The 15,936-nt window shown below is 39.5% G+C and overlaps 2 protein-coding genes across 5 annotated transcripts; both read left to right on the plus strand.

Moving 5' to 3' along the window:
* The first annotated feature begins 2,905 nt into the window (after nt 1-2,905).
* Nucleotides 2,906-3,547, plus strand: LOC106314826 (pentatricopeptide repeat-containing protein At3g22470, mitochondrial-like). The gene is made up of 2 exons (XM_013752642.1): nt 2,906-3,132; nt 3,196-3,547. The coding sequence occupies exons 1-2, from the start codon at nt 2,906-2,908 to the stop codon at nt 3,545-3,547; spliced, it is 579 nt and encodes a 192-aa protein (XP_013608096.1).
* A 1,693-nt stretch (nt 3,548-5,240) lies between these two features.
* LOC106318455 lies at nt 5,241-15,355 on the plus strand. Of its 4 annotated transcripts, none has more exons than XR_001265317.1 (28): nt 5,241-5,466; nt 5,557-5,853; nt 5,928-5,987; nt 6,077-6,169; nt 6,380-6,599; nt 6,739-6,845; nt 7,094-7,156; nt 7,637-7,737; nt 7,896-7,990; nt 8,107-8,127; nt 8,359-8,457; nt 8,547-8,667; nt 8,750-8,878; nt 9,016-9,206; nt 10,024-10,295; nt 10,569-10,670; nt 10,940-11,116; nt 11,193-11,381; nt 11,942-12,183; nt 12,272-12,418; nt 12,809-13,037; nt 13,526-13,654; nt 13,761-13,889; nt 14,234-14,331; nt 14,427-14,609; nt 14,703-14,762; nt 14,867-14,974; nt 15,215-15,355. XR_001265317.1 is itself a non-coding variant. In XM_013756444.1 (28 exons), exons 1-27 carry the CDS (start codon nt 5,461-5,463, stop codon nt 14,939-14,941), a joined length of 3,591 nt encoding a protein of 1,196 aa, XP_013611898.1. In that variant the 5' UTR covers nt 5,241-5,460; the 3' UTR covers nt 14,942-14,974; nt 15,215-15,355. The 4 variants fall into 4 exon arrangements, 3 of the variants coding, with proteins under 3 accessions (XP_013611898.1, XP_013611899.1, XP_013611900.1); XM_013756444.1 differs by having other exon boundaries at nt 14,278-14,331; XM_013756445.1 differs by having other exon boundaries at nt 8,362-8,457; nt 14,278-14,331.
* Nucleotides 15,356-15,936: the final 581 nt, after the last annotated feature.

Consider the following 15,936-nt stretch of genomic DNA (forward strand, 5'->3'; position numbering starts at 1 on the left):
AAGAGCACTGACCGACCAAACGGAGTGAATCTTTAACCTTTTCTCGACTAAACGCGTAACGGATTAGCTACCCATTTACTCGATTGTCTTTGAGAAAACGGACGAAAGAACCTTCCACTCTTAGATTCAGTTTCTTGTTTTCAAAGTAGAAAAACGCACCTAGACGTTATCTCAATCGAAACACGACAAGAGCTAAACAAAGTCCCTTAGCGGGTTGTGTCGGTATCTATTTGCAAAAGCCAAAGGTCAGGAATCTATTGTTTCTAAGCGAATATATCGCGAGACTCTAAAGATAACTGAAATTTACTTAGACAAGTTGCAAGTACAGATAAGAAACACAACAACCCACAAATTTAAAGTCTGCTTAAAACAGCGACTTACCGACAAAATGAAAGTATGTCTAGTCATACAACAACAGGGTCTATCAAGACCACAAACAAAAAAAGTACAAAGAAACACAACATAGGCAAAGCGTCAAGGCACAGAATCTTGATCGTCCTCCTCTGGCGTCCCAAGAGCAGGAGGACCGACTGGGTCTTCAGTAGCGGCAGCAGTCGGGTCTTCCACCCGAGTAGGAACATGGACAAGAGAGTCCACAGCAGGAGGCGGGGGAACATCTCTATCCCCAACTTCGTTGGTCGTCTCTTCCTCGACAGGCTGTGACAGCGACGTCTCCTCGACTCTATCGTCTTCCTCCTCTTCGTCTTCTCATCCTTCAGAGGAAGAATCCGAGACGAGGACAGGATCCTCGATGCCCATGTTCTTGGTCTCTTTCTCTCGAACCGAAGTGTCGCCTGTCTCAAGGTTGTCCTTTCCGGGGACCTCCTCCAGGTTCTCGTTCTCTGGACGTTCATCAAGACCACCTCCCTCCGGGACCTCGACGTACTCAGCAGGGACCGACGTGACATCAACCAATGGCTCCTCTGATGGCTCCTCGGTAATTTCGAGCGAGGTAATGAGCTGAGAAGCCGTCTCCGGTCTGATCAAATTTACGTTCGATCCATAAGGATCAAACGACGCTCTAAACCTGTCCACGACGAAACAAGAAGGAAGAACCAGTGGAGAAAGAGTGAGGTCGCTATCAGATAGCGGACCTACACTAAGTTTTGTAGCCTCCGCCTCATAGAGTTTCTCCTGCTCAGCAAAGACGTCAATCATTTCTTGTGGGATCTCCGTCCCACTTGCCTTTATCATCTCGAGGCACTTCTTCGTCCCCGAAGTTTGACCATACAGGTTCTTCGCTTTCCCAAAGGCGTCCAAGCAAGTAAAATGGTCGCGCACGCGACCAAAGCAGCGATTTGCCTTCTCGACCATAGCAGCTTCGACCCTTTCCCTCTCACGAGTAAACTCCAGCCCCCGGGAGTCCCTCAAGCGTTGCCTCTCTCCGATCAATTTCTCTACTGCAGTGTCCCTTTCTTCGAGTAGCTCAGTCTTCTCCTTCTCAAGGGTCGCAGCCGCTTGCTCCAAACGAGTGTTCTCTCGGGCAAGCTCTTTCTTCGCCGCACTGGCGGGTTTGAGCTTACCCTCCAGCTCTTCGAACTTCACTCGAAGAATTTCTTTCTCCTTCGCAGCCTTCTCGTTGGCCTTCTTATGCTCCGCCCTTACTCTCTCGATGGTCTTCAACCTCGCCTGAGCAAGCTTCTCTGAAGATCCCAACTGGATCATCGTCTGCTCCAGAGCACTGTCGGACTTCTCAACAAGGAAGTTCATGCTCCCGTCACTCTGCAGAACGATAAACATGGACTACGTGAGATGGATGAACCCAATAAATCAAAGGAAATAAAAAATGAAAGGTAGCGCAAATACCCGCGCTCTCGAAGAAGCAGCGTCAATATATTCATTCTTGAAGTAAAGATCTTCCAGTTGCGGCATCTCCTTCGTCCCACCACGAATTTGGCGCGTCAGTTCTGCGCATTTAAGGGTATTAAGGATTAGGAGAGTTGTCTCGTCATAAGAGAACTCGATCAGGGAATTCGATCCTCCTTCTCTTTGCTAGAGAACCTTCATCAGATCGAGAACTTTTTCTCGCAGAAGAGTCGGGAGCAGACCTCTCGGGCTCATCACCGGAACCCGCTTCTCGCGAACTGATTTTTCTCCTCTCCTCCAACAGAATTTCAGGAGTGCCGCTGTCCTCCCCAACATCGTCGACTAGGGTCGCATCAGCAGCATTCGTGCTGGAGGTAGAAGGACGGGGCTCTGCCTCAACAGACCTTTTAGTTCTCTTCTTTGGGCGACCATCTGGCGCCGCCCCGACTAAAGCACCTTGTCTGAAGCAATGGCTTTGATAGATCAAATGATGGATAACGGATGTCGACCCAATGAAGTTACCTATGGTCCTATTCTAAACAGAATGGGTAAGTCAGGCGACACTGCCTTGGCCTTGGATCTGCTCAGAAAGATGGAAGCTAGAAAGGTCAAGCCTAAAGTAGTCACATACAGTATCATTATCGATAGTCTTTGCAAAGACGGCAGCCTCGAAGAAGCACTCAGCCTTTTCAATGAAATGGAAACTAAAGGGATCAAAGCAGATGTCACTACCTACAACTCTCTCGTAGGAGGCTTTTGTAATGCCGGTAGACAGGATGATGGGGCACAGTTGCTGAGGGATATGATTACAAGGGGAATCACCCCGAATGTCATCACTTTCAGTGCTTTGATTGATAGTTTCGTGAAAGAGGGAAAGCTTAAAGAAGCTAAAGAATTGTACAATGAGATGATCGCAAGAGGCATACATCCTGATAACATTACATATAATTCTTTGATATATGGGCTGTGCAACGAAAAGCGCTTAGGTGAAGCCAACCAGATGATGGACCTTATGGTTAGAAACGGATGTCATCCGAGTACCGTGACTTATAGTATCCTTATAAACGGATACTGTAAGGCGAAACGGGTTGATGATGGGATGAGACTATTCCGCAAAATGCCTCTGAGAGACGATACAGTCACTTATAATGCTCTCGTCCAAGGCTTTTGTCAATCAGGAAAACTTAATGTCGCCAAAGAACTATTCCAAGAGATGGTCTCTATTAGTGTACCACCCAGTGTTATGACTTACGGTATATTGCTCGATGGGTTGTGTGACAATGGAGAACTAGACAAGGCACTGGAAATACTTGATCAAATGCGCAAGTGTAAGATGGAACTTGATATTGGTATATATAATATCATCATTCACGGGATGTGCAATGCAAGCATGGTCGACGATGCTTGGGATCTGTTTTGTAGCCTCTCCCTCAACAAAGGAGTGAAGCCTGATGTCAAAACATACACTATAATGATTGGAGGATTATGTAAGAAAGGCTCACTCTCTGAAGCGGGTATGTTGTTTAGGAAAATGGGAGAGGATGGGATTGCGCCTAATGATTGTACGTACAACACACTAATCCGAGCTCAGCTCAGAGGCAGTGACATAAGCACTTCAGTTGAACTCATTGAAGAAATGAAGAGGTGTGGCTTCTCAGCAGATGCTTCCACCATAAATATTGTTATGGATATGTTATCGAGTGGTAGATTGGACAGAAGCTTTCTAGACATGCTTTCTTGAATGCCTCATCTCACTATGAGGCAGCGCCTTTCGTGTTTACGAGTTAATTGGGTTTTTTAGTTGAAACCAGTTTTTTTGTTGCGTAAAAGTACAACTGGAGTTTGTCAAGGGTTCATTGTGGGTTCTCTGGTTTTGTCAGAGATATCATAGGCATTGCTTTGCTCTGTTTATAGTTTACCAAAGGCTTCTTGGCTTAGGAAAGGTTTGGAAGAATTGTCAAGTTATTATTAACCACAACTGAGCCAAACTTGCGAGATTAGTGACTCCTTGGAAGTTGGAAGAGCTCCCAAAGTTTAAGAATCTTCTTTAAACTGCATCTTCTTTAAGCAAGTTCTTCTTTACTTGAGCTGCATCTTTTCCTTTTGACTATTTTCATCTGCATACTTTGCTTTCCTTGCAACGTTCTGAACAAATCTGAGCATTTGTTTTGGAGATTGGCTTCCTGGTACATGTGTGTGCACTGTGCATTGAAATGAAGTTTACATGATCTGTTTTAAAACCAGCTTATTCCATTACTGTCTAAATGCCCTTCTCTTAGGTAGACTTGAAACATAACAGTAAGACATATGTGTTGTGTTTAGCTGCAATGAGCATTGATATGATGAATGTTATTGTCTTGTCCATGACATGTATTATTTTCTTCTCGAATGTTGTTGGTGTTGAAGAAACTTTTCTCTGCTGATTCATTTCAGGTTTCTTGCTAAGTTATATGTTAGTGGCTTGATGTTGCAGAACGATTGCGTAAAGACCCGTTTTTGGCGGTTTACTGAGATGTAACTAAACCCGGTTTTTAATTATATAAACAATAGCAAAAGTCTGATTGGTTGTTAGATGACCACATCATTAATCTCAATGATGTTCCCATGAAGAATATTAATCACTTGAACTGGTTTGACCCAAAAAAGTTCACTTGTACTGGTTTTGTATTTCTTAAAAAAAATGGAACATGGTTTGGATAGTTGATTAGCTAATCACTTTCAGATATACTAGATCTTTGTCTGTGTTACGTCCAGATTATGTATTAAAAAACTTTTCTTCAATGATTTCATTCGCTTTATATTTAAATAGAGTTCTACATAATTTGAAATCAATAAACCGAAAATGTCCACAACATTAAAAGATAGAAGTAGTTTTTTTCAAGTGTTAGAAAAAAGAGATAGTTTTTTTTATATATTGTTGTCTTGTTAAATTTAAGGTATGCTCTGCTCTTTTGTGTGTGTGTTTATATTGATTCTGAGTAGTTTAATTTGATTCATTTGGTTTTTTTATGAAGCTGCTGATAACATCAATGGGTATGGTTGAAAGAAAATATTGTCCTTGTTGGTAATGCAATGAATGATACCGAGCACGTCCCAAAATGATACAGTCAGATTATAATTATAGTTTTGTAGACTAATTTTTATATGTGCTAATTGATGAGAAATGGACATTTACTAATTTATAAACACATAAGTTGAGAAACAAATTAGGAAAAGTGAGAAATTGAAGTAATAATTAGTCGTTTTACATATAAATTTCAGTATTTTGATTCACCTTCCTATTTTATTATGACTGATAGAGAATTTAAATAAAAGATTTGAAATTAAAGAATATTAGTACCTGACCTGACCATGGATTATTTACCCACAAAGAATAATTAAAATGTCCAGGGTGTAGAGGCTCTAGGTATTGGCTCCATAAGATAGTTTCTCCAAAACGACGACGTTGTATACTGATCTGGATTTACAAACTTTAACAGTTATTGTAAATTACAAAATACTCCAACATTTATATCTTATTTTCGCATCGGCGCTTGATTCGAAGATCGTTGTGAAACTAGTCCAAAAGTAGTGTGCGCATCAAACGATCTCTCTCCATCATCGCCCGTCACTGAAAAACCTCTCCGACAATCATCATCCGATCCGCCACCAGCTATGGCAGTAAGAATCGCTGGATCTTCTAAGATTCGAATCCAAGCTACCTTAATTCCATTTCCTTTGATTTTTTTTTTTTTTTTTTTTGTGTAACAGGAGGCGTCTGGTAAGACGCTGATGGATCTGATCTCGGCGGACCCAACCCCGATTCCTGCAAAATCATCATCTTCTGCCTCCGCCTCCGCCTCCACCTCTTCCACGGCGTCTCCCGCAGCGGCATCGGCGGGTTCGCATCTGCAACAACCAATGTCGACGAAGACGACGCTGGGAGAGAAGAAATCGAAGAGAGCGACTCTGACGCAGATCCAGAACGACACTATATCTGTAGCCAAAGCTGCACTCAATCCTGTTAAGGCCAATATCATGCCCCAAAGGCAGAGACAGAAAAAGAAGGTATTTGATTTTGAATAGAATAGTTAAGAGGAGGAACAACACAGTGTTTTTAATGTTGGAAATGAATTTCACAGCCAGTTTCATATACCCAACTTGCAAGGAGCATTCACGAACTAGCTGCCACCTTGGATCAGGTTAACCTCCTTCTTCTTCTTCTTCGTGATCTTACTCTCTTCTTCCGTGTGTGAAGATATTATCTCAATGTTTCTTCTCGACTGAACAGAAAAGTTCCCAGAAACAGCTAGTGAATCACGTGTTCCCTAAGCTTGCTGTCTACAACTCCGTTGATCCTTCTCTCGCCCCATCTCTTCTTATGGTATGTGGCTCCCTTTGCTGTTTTTCTTTAATTAACATTTTTATGGAACATCCAAAACTGATTCGTTCTATTAAACTTGTTTTCTTTTACTCCTTTACCCATAAATATTACATGAATCTTGAACGATTTACGTTTTGCAAACTATCTGTCCTATAGAATTATCACGCTTTTAGCATTCTTTCTTCTCTTGTTGTGTGATTGATACAACAGCTTAATCAGCAATGTGAAGACCGGAATGTGCTACGCTATGTCTATTATTACTTAGCTAGAATTTTGTCCGATACGGGCATGAGTCCAGGAGGTGGTATCCCCACTCCTAACTGGGATGCTCTGGCAGATATTGATGCTGGTGGTGGAGTCACAAGAGCTGATGTTGTTCCTCGGATAGTTAACCAGCTGACCTCCGAAGCTTCTAATTCTGAAACTGAGTGTGAGTGTCGTCAACTTTGCTGTGCTATTCAATAATTTGATTGTTATGGATGTAAGGCATAAATAGATATTAACAGCTCCCACATCATGTGATTCGACTGGAGATGAATTCTAACCTTGGCGATTTTTTTTTTCTTTAGTTCATGCTCGACGACTGCAAGCTTTAAAAGCTCTGACATATTCACCGTCAGGAAATTCTGAGCTTCTGTCTAAATTGTATGAGATTGTATTTGGCCTGCTTGATAAGGTTTGTGTTCCTACCAGTTCTCTCTGTTTTTCAACAAGTTGGTTTGCTTATTTTCCATAAGTCGTAGCTTAGTTCCTTTTTACTAGGTGAAAAATTGATGACTTTAATCTTAGCGGCTTTCTTATATATAAAATTTATATTTATACTATTGCATTCTGATTGATTTTCTCATCTGTAATGTGGTTCAGTCTAAGGCTGATGTCCCAGTTAGATGCAGAAGCACTGATTCTGTTCCATGTCGCTTTCAGGTTGCTGATGTTCCGAATAAACGAAAGAAAGGGGTCTTTGGGACAAAAGGAGGTGATAAGGAGGTATTTTTCTCTACTCTTGGGTTCCTCCAGTAAAAGGCTTAGGGTTTTAACAAGTCCTGTTTCCTGCATTTTATAGTTTCCTTTTCATGCTACTATGCTTGCTCTCTGCCGTGCTTTGGGGTATAAACTTGTCAAAGTTCTTGTCGATAGCTACTATGCAATAGGCAGTGTAGCATAGTTACACTTTGGTTATTTGACTTCGCACATCTGAGAGATTCTGGCTGTAAGCTGTCTGCTTTCAAGTCCTTAGTTAAATGTCATTTTAGTTGAAGAAACACTTCTTGCAAAACATTACAACTATATCCCTGTATCACATTATCCATAAGCCATAAGACATACCCTCATAATATATTTAGCTTCTAGATATCTTTGCGGACTAATGGTAGTTCTCTCCGATGGGCATATGCCTTATGTATTGCAAAAGTTTAACATCTATTCTTTGTTATTAACTTGAGCGTTCTGTCTCCTTCGTTGTGCTAGTCGATTATTCGGAGTAACTTGCAATATGCTGCTATGAGTGCACTAAGGAGACTTCCTCTTGATCCAGGAAATCCACTTTTTCTGCACCGTGCAGCCCAGGGGTAAGATTTTTATTTTTGTTCTTTCTATTGAAGTGATAAAAAGTGATGGAGTTAATAGTTTAGGTGATTTTTCATCTTTTCACTAGATAATTTGTTGTTTTTTTCTCGTTATTATCCAACAGATTGAAAACTTATTTTGGTATCCACTCTATTTGCAGTGTTTCGTTTGCTGATCCTGTTGCGGTGAGGCATTCACTGGAAATTTTATCTGAGTTAGCAGCAAGAGACCCCTATTCAGTTGCAATGACATTAGGTAAATAACTTATTGAGTCAATTCCGCCTTAAATTACATTTGCCATTCCATGTCTGTGTAGGCACATAATTGTTTGTCATTCAAATTTTGATTCGCCTCTTGATCTTTTGCTGCAGAAAAGCTTGCGTCTCCAGCAGGTATGCTTTCCAAGCCTAATCTCTTAGCGTTAATTTGTTCTTTCGTGATTTTATGTTCACTTGTTCTGATTATAAAGAAGTCTCTAAAACACGAGTTCTAAATGTATTCTGAGAATTGATTCACTTATGAGACCGTACTCTTAATTCTAACACAAGCCAACTCCCTTTTAATCATACAATAATGTTATAGCATTTGGGTTAGTTGATATTCCTTTCTTCTTTGGACCAAAGTAGGGGCTTTGCAAGATATCCTACATTTGAATGATGTGCTTGCTAGGGTTGCCCTGGCTAGGTTGTGCCACAGTATATCCCGAGCTCGAGCGTTAGATGGTAAGCATATCAAGCTCTTTCTCTCACTACTGCATGTTCCTTTTAGCTGTTATTTACAAGTTAATACTTTCCTTTCCATTTTCTTACAGAGAGGCCTGATATAAGATCGCACTTCAACTCAATTCTTTATCAGCTACTACTAGATCCAAGCGAAAGGGTATGCTATGAGGCGATTTTGTGCATTCTGGGAAAATACGATAACACAGAAAGGCATGGCTTCTGTGACTTTGCTTTCTCTTTATTCATTCTTTTAATAGGTTTTGAGTGACCAACATTTTATTGCATCATTTAGGACGGATGAGCGGGCTAGTGGGTGGTACCGCTTGACCAGGGAGATCCTGAAGTTACCAGAAGCGCCATCCAAGGATAAATCCAATAAAACCAAGCGCCCACAGCCCCTTATTAAGCTTGTAATGAGAAGGTAGTCTTAGCTTGTTGGAAGACTGTGTTTAGAATTGTTGATCTTGTTGAATTCCTTCCTTCGCTAGAATGTTTCTTTGAATTGTAATGACTGTGTTTTCTGTTAAAGAACTCCGCTAATTGATCCTCTCCTTTCAGGTTAGAGAGCTCATTTCGCAGTTTCTCAAGACCAGTGCTCCATGCCGCAGCAAGGGTTGTGCAAGAAATGGGAAAGAGCAGGGCTGCAGCGTTTGCTATGGGATTACAGGACATTGATGAATCGGTTCATGTAAATGCATTTTCTGACGTTCTGGATGATGCTGAGACCAATGACAGTTCTCACCCAGAAGGTACATTGTCAATACCTCTTTAGCTTCAGCATCAAATCACGTGAAGTAAAATCATGTTTTCTTACGAACATAATTACAAAAACTGTTATATAGCTGGCAGAACTGGAACTACAAAGCCCTGAAGATTGTGATAGAAGATGGAAATTTACTTTTATTTCTACCAACCTCTCTGTATAAACCATTCCCCGATTCTGACATATTATAGACTAAAAGAGCCTAACCTACTTAAACCATGGTTCCTTGAGAGTATCACAGTAAATCCTAGTTACTCTATAATAGCTAGATAGTGATTATAAAAATTTCCATCCAAAGTCTAAAATCACTGTTTCGATTAGTTTTGTTTTTGTTTAGTTAGGTGTATAACAGATGCTCAAGTATCTTCTATTTTTTTGTGGAGCGTCAAAGTTCATGCAAGCTTTCGCTCATTAAAAATTTTGTTGAATTTTATCGGTTTATTATACTGCTAAAGGTCACCAACGAGAAAAGAATGTTAAGTCATTGCTCTGATGGTGCACCAATATTATTCTTTGACTGTTTTGCTATACCTCGAATCGTCACATAACTAAAAATGTGAGTAGTTTCAATGCTGTAATGAAGTCATATGATGGTTTAGCTGTCTTATCTTCAGACCTAAACAAAGTAACATGTTTTCCTATCACATTGATTTTCCTTACCTAATTGTCTATATATGCCGGGTATCTTTTCATCTTTTGAGTTGTTACATTTTCTATATCAGTTTGTATTTACCTTTTTCACTCTCTCTGGTTACATGTATACTCTTATTTTTGTACCATTTTAATTGGTTGGAATTCTGCAGGAATACGGAGAACATCATCTATATCCGCAGGGCCCGGTCGCAATGAGACAATTGCAAGTTTGTTGGCTTCATTAATGGAAGTGGTTCGAACAACAGTTGCATGCGAGTGCGTGTACGTCCGGGGAATGGTTGTCAAAGCATTGATATGGATGCAAAGTCCGCATGAATCACTGGATGAATTGAAATCAATCATTGCCTCAGAGCTTTCTGATCCTGCTTGGCCCGCAGCGCTTGTTAATGATGTTTTGCTTACTTTGCATGCTCGATTTAAGGTAAGTATGATTTTTTTTTTTTTTTTTTTTTTTTTTTTCAATGGAGACTTGGAAAATTGGCATGATCTGATGAAGAAAATACCTGAAACCCTATTAGAACATTCATGATGTACAAGTAGTATGCCTTTTCTCTATTTCTATCTGCGTTTTTTGGAAAAATTGACACAAGCTGTAGTTGGATTATGCCATATTTGTGAAACGGAAGGCAAACTTGGTTGTGAAATGTGAACTGTCTTCTTCTGTCTAGTTGACTTTATTTAATATTTTTCATAGGCAACTCCAGATATGGCTGTTATTCTTCTCGAAATTGCCAGAATATTTGCCACCAAAGTTCCAGGGAAAATTGACGCTGATGTCTTACAACTGCTCTGGAAGGTACTCTCTTCTTGCTAATATAATTTTAAAGCTACTATAATTTACTTAAATCTGTTGGCTACTATAATCTTCCTGTATCAAAATTTCTGCGTGTTAGGCATTTTTGAAATCTTGAAACTTGTATGCTTGTTAATATCTGGCAGCTATAGTTTGGATAAAAAAAAGTCACAGTACGTATAACTAACGCTCAAATTATTGTGGGATATTATGACTAATTATTACCTCAAGTAGTTTATTGTGATATTATTTACTAATTGATCAACTTCTAGACATGTCTTATCGGAGCTGGTCCTGATGGTAAACACACAGCTCTGGAAGCAGTCACAATAGTACTCGATTTACCACCTCCACAACCAGGATCCATGTCAGGACTGACATCACTTGATAGGGTGTCTGCATCAGATCCGAAGTCGGCTCTGGCGCTTCAGAAATTGGTGCAAGCTGCAGTAAGCATTCATCAGAAGGGTTTACATGCATGTGGTAAAGTTTCAACACATTAACTTAGAACGAATACTGTGGCAGGAATGGTTCCTTGGAGAAAATGCAAACTACGCCGCTTCAGAATATGCATGGGAATCTGCAACTCCACCAGGCACTGCACTTATGATGTTGGATGCAGATAAAATGGTTGCTGCTGCTAGTTCTCGCAATCCTACGCTAGCTGGTGCATTAACTCGCCTCCAGAGGTGTGCGTTTAGTGGTAGCTGGGAGGTATACTATTATATTTTGTATAGAAATAGTAGATTTGTATAGATGACTTGATTATCTTGCAATGGTCCGGTCCTTTCCTTTACCTTGTCTAAGAACATTTTGGCTGGTTGATGCAATAGGCCTTTATCTGTCTGGGGCTGATTTGTTTAAATTATTTGATTACACTCGAGGGCGGAAACTATATCTTGAGTCTCTTTGCTTATAAGTGGGAATTTAGGGACGTGAGCGGATTGAAGTGCTCTACTTAGCAAGCTTTTGGCAGTGTTTTTTTGTTTCTACCATGACGAATGTGAAACCTGGAGTACTTGTGGTTAACTATAATGATCTCGTTTGCTCTCTCTCTCTTTTTACCTAAGCTTTACTAACTGTTTAGAGGCCGTAACTGTAATAGAAAATAGCTGATGTGATAAGCTGTGTTACTTCATTACATCTGATATTTGATTTTCTTCCGGCACTTCAGTTGGAGTCCCAGACACAATGTTTCTGTCAGTGTAGGCTACTAATTTGAGTATTATTTCTAGGATTTCCTGCCTAAATGTTTATGTTTTGTGGATGCACAGGTCCGAATTGTTGCAGTTCAAGCTCTTACTACGATAGCCATTAGATCTGGTGAACCTTTCAGGCTGCAGATATACGAGTTTTTGTACACCTTGGCGGAGGGTGGTGTACAGTCTCAACTTTCTGAAATGCACCTGAGTAATGGGGAGGACCAAGGAGTTAGTGGTACAGGACTTGGAGTTTTAATAACTCCGATGTTAAAAGTTCTGGATGAAATGTATGTAGGACAAGACGAATTAATCAAGTAAGGAAGAAATCTGATCCTTTTCCCTATAATTCATGCATGTAACCTGTATATGACCTTGTGGTTGAATGTCGTTTTCCTTGATAAGGGATATGCGCAATCACGATAACGCAAACAAAGAATGGAAGGACGAGGAGCTGAAAAAACTCTACGAAACCCATGAAAGACTGCTAGATTTTGTTTCCTTGTTTTGCTATATTCCAAGAGCCAAGTATTTACCCCTGGGTCCAATAAGGTACATTCTGAATTCTGATTCCATTTTATCAATGTGTGACAGCCTACCAAGTTCTAGTGCATTATACTTAGATACAGATCTTGCTTAGAACACAGTCAGGAAAACATCAAACTCTTTTTATTTTTTCCGAGAGACTTCTTGCGTTAGCTTTTTATGTCATATGCATGTCTAGTTTAATAGGTTTTACGGAATTACAAGTATGTGGATGACCTTAATCCTGACATAAAAACAAAGGAATCCTGACAAAATTCAAGAACCATGTTAAATATATGGTGACCTTTGTGTCCCTTTTCCCGGTTCTCTTTATAATATTAGGTGCTTTTCTGTCTCTATTGCTGTTTTATATGAAAACACTGTGATATGTTCTTTTTTTCCTCCTAATCTATGAAGTGCAAAACTCATTGACACATACCGCACAAAGCACAATATCACCGCATCTTCTGGGTCTACCGATCCAACTGTTCTTGCTACTGGTATTTCGGACTTAATTTATGAGTCCACTCAGCCTGCCCCTGCTGCCTCAAACTCCAGTGGTCTAGATGATGATCTGGTGAATGCTTGGGCTGCAAACCTTGGTGATGATGGTCTTCTTGGAAACAACGCCCCAGCAATGAGCAGGGTCAGTTGCCTATCTTTATCTGACTGTTTAAGATGTAGAATTAGTATGTGTACTGTATATATATTCGTCTTAATGTTAAATGGAGGGGGATATGTAGGACACACTATAGTTTGTGATCAGGAAATCAGAAAATAAGAACAGTTCCGGCAATTGCCTATTAGAGTAAAGCTTTGTTTCTAGAGCTTACTAAACCGTTTCACATTACAATCCACTACCATCCCGAACTTGTCTGAATGCAGTCAATACGTATGTTTTTAGAACTGTGTTTTTAGAACTACTCTTATTGTGGTGAAAACTTTGGGCATTGACTTTCCGATTAGAATTAGATGGCAAATTTGCTTGCATTCACATGAATAGCAGTTAAACATTCATCAAATAATCTAGTCATGTGAAATCAAGATCTTTCAGTACTCATTCGTAAATAATTACATTATAGTTAAAACATTTATGTCTCCAAATGAATCTCAGGCCTATATAAAAATTGTCAGGTCAATGAATTTATTGCTGGAGTTGGAACAGATGCACCAGATGTTGATGAGGAGAATGTCTTCTCTAGACCTTCCGTTGGCTATGATGACATGTGGGCTAAGACTCTTTTAGAAAACAACGAACTGGAGGTATAAAGTTAGCTTTATCCATCTTTAGGGCTTTCTTCAAAATGACTGGAAAGATATTTCTTAGGTTTTAATGAAGCTAAAAAATGATTTTCAACTGTATTTACAGGAAGATGATGCGAGATCAGGTTCATCTTCTCCAGACTCTACTGGATCGGTGGAAAGCTCTATATCCTCTCATTTTGGTGGAATGAATTACCCATCCTTATTCAGTTCAAAGCCTTCTTCACAAGCAACTGTAAGTTACAGCCAGTTTCTTCCTTTAATTCCAATCCTTATCACTTATTATGCTATTTGTGACAATCACGGGCCATAGCTTTCCTGTAATTATAGAATGATATTATGTCCTTAAACTCCTAAGTCTGAGTTGCATAGAATATGACTGCGAAATATGTTTCTCATTGACGAAGTATAAACGTCTGTAAAAGTGTTATTACTAAACACTAGCAACTGGAGATATTGATATGCGTGCAAGTTGTGTCTAAGAAGGAAAAGGCATGCTCATAGCTTTTAGCATAAAGAAGTTGAACTGTGTAATGATCATAAGAACTTTTGTATGTGCCTGTATCGGATGCAATGCAGCCATCATCTAATTGTCACTTATATGAATATGCAAATTCAAATAGGCAAAATCGAGTGGAAGCAAATACCAGTCCACATATGAAGGCTATGGTTCCCCTGTAAGCTGATATTCTTTTCTGTTTTTGTATGTATGTATATGCGCTGAAATGGGCTGATGATTCCTAAATTCTCCTTTCTTCTTTCCTTTTTTCAGATTAGAGAAGAACCACCTCCGCCTTACTCATATTCTGAGCCACAAAGTCGTGAATCGTTTGAGAACCCTATGGCAGGGTCAAGTTCTCGAAGTTACGGATCAGATGATGATGAACCTAGGAAATCTACTGGTACAAGATTCGGAACAGCGCTCTATGACTTCACCGCAGGAGGAGATGATGAGGTAAGCTTTTGCTTCTTCCTTATTGCCTATACAGTAACCTTGTTACTGGAAATAGTCTGTTATGATTCAAGCGTCATTTGGGTTTTGTTTCAGCTAAACTTGACGGCAGAAGAGGAATTGGAGATAGAATATGAAGTTGATGGCTGGTTTTACGTAAGTTCAGATAAACAAAAGCACGAGTCTTTCTGAGTTCAGCTTTTTGTTTAGAAAAAAAAATTTAAAATTAACTTGGATCAACTTATTGTAAACTATGACAGGTAAAAAAGAAGCGGCCTGGGAGGGACGGGAAGATGGCTGGACTTGTGCCCGTTCTTTACGTCAACCAATCTTAAATTTTGCTGAAGCCGAGGTTATGAAGGAGGAGGCTTAGAGCATGATTATCCGGGGTCCTTAGTGGGTTTCTTAGTGCGTAGGCCCCCACAAAACCCTTAAGGATCGGTTACAAAAACTACTAATTAAGAACCGATTTTAGTGAGTTTCTTACACTGTTCGCGGGACCCACTGACACGTGGCGGCCCCCGATTGGTTTTCTTTTTAATTTTTTTTTATTTTTTTTTTTTAAAAAAACTAAGAAACTCATTGGGTTTCTTAGGGATAATCATGGCCTTAGATGCTGGTCCATTATTTCTTTGAGAGGTGTTCTTTGTACATGAATGAATGTTATTTGTTGGAGTTTGATATATGTGTATTTGTATCACTTTTGACATTTATTGTTCCAAATGCTTATGTTTTGATTTGTGAGCTAAGTTTTAGCATTTACTAAAAAGAACATTATTTTGTCTCACTTCCAGAGCCGGGCCTGAGTGCAATCACACCAAACATGTGCTTTAGGCCCTGCACGGTCACATAATATTTAGGGCCAATATGTAAAAAAATCAGTTAGTTCAGATGGTTACATATTAGTAGGTGTTTTGTTTCCGTCTCACCCTAGTTCGATTCTTAGAGACAAACACATTACATATGTTTTGTTGACAACCTTTTCTTATAATGAAACAAGGCCAAGACGGCGGGAAAACAGTTTATTCATGTCCGCACTATGAAGCCGGGGAAAATAAATACCCAAACAATATTAACGTGCCAAAACATTCTTAAACTAAATAAAAAATTGAATTGCATACCTAAACTTATAATAAATAGCTTAAACATGCCTATAGCCGGTTATATGATGATTTGAACTATTTTTTAAAATTTTTTGTAGTTTAGTCCCTATAATTCTATTTTTTGTTAATATGCCTTAAATAATTTAAATAATCAAATTTATCGTATTTATAATTTTAATTTGAAAAGTACAATTTTATTATAAATAATCTTACTCATATGTAATATT

The sequence above is a fragment of the Brassica oleracea genome, chromosome C9 (genome assembly GCF_000695525.1).
Source record: "Brassica oleracea var. oleracea cultivar TO1000 chromosome C9, BOL, whole genome shotgun sequence".
Taxonomy (NCBI): Eukaryota; Viridiplantae; Streptophyta; class Magnoliopsida; order Brassicales; family Brassicaceae; genus Brassica; species Brassica oleracea.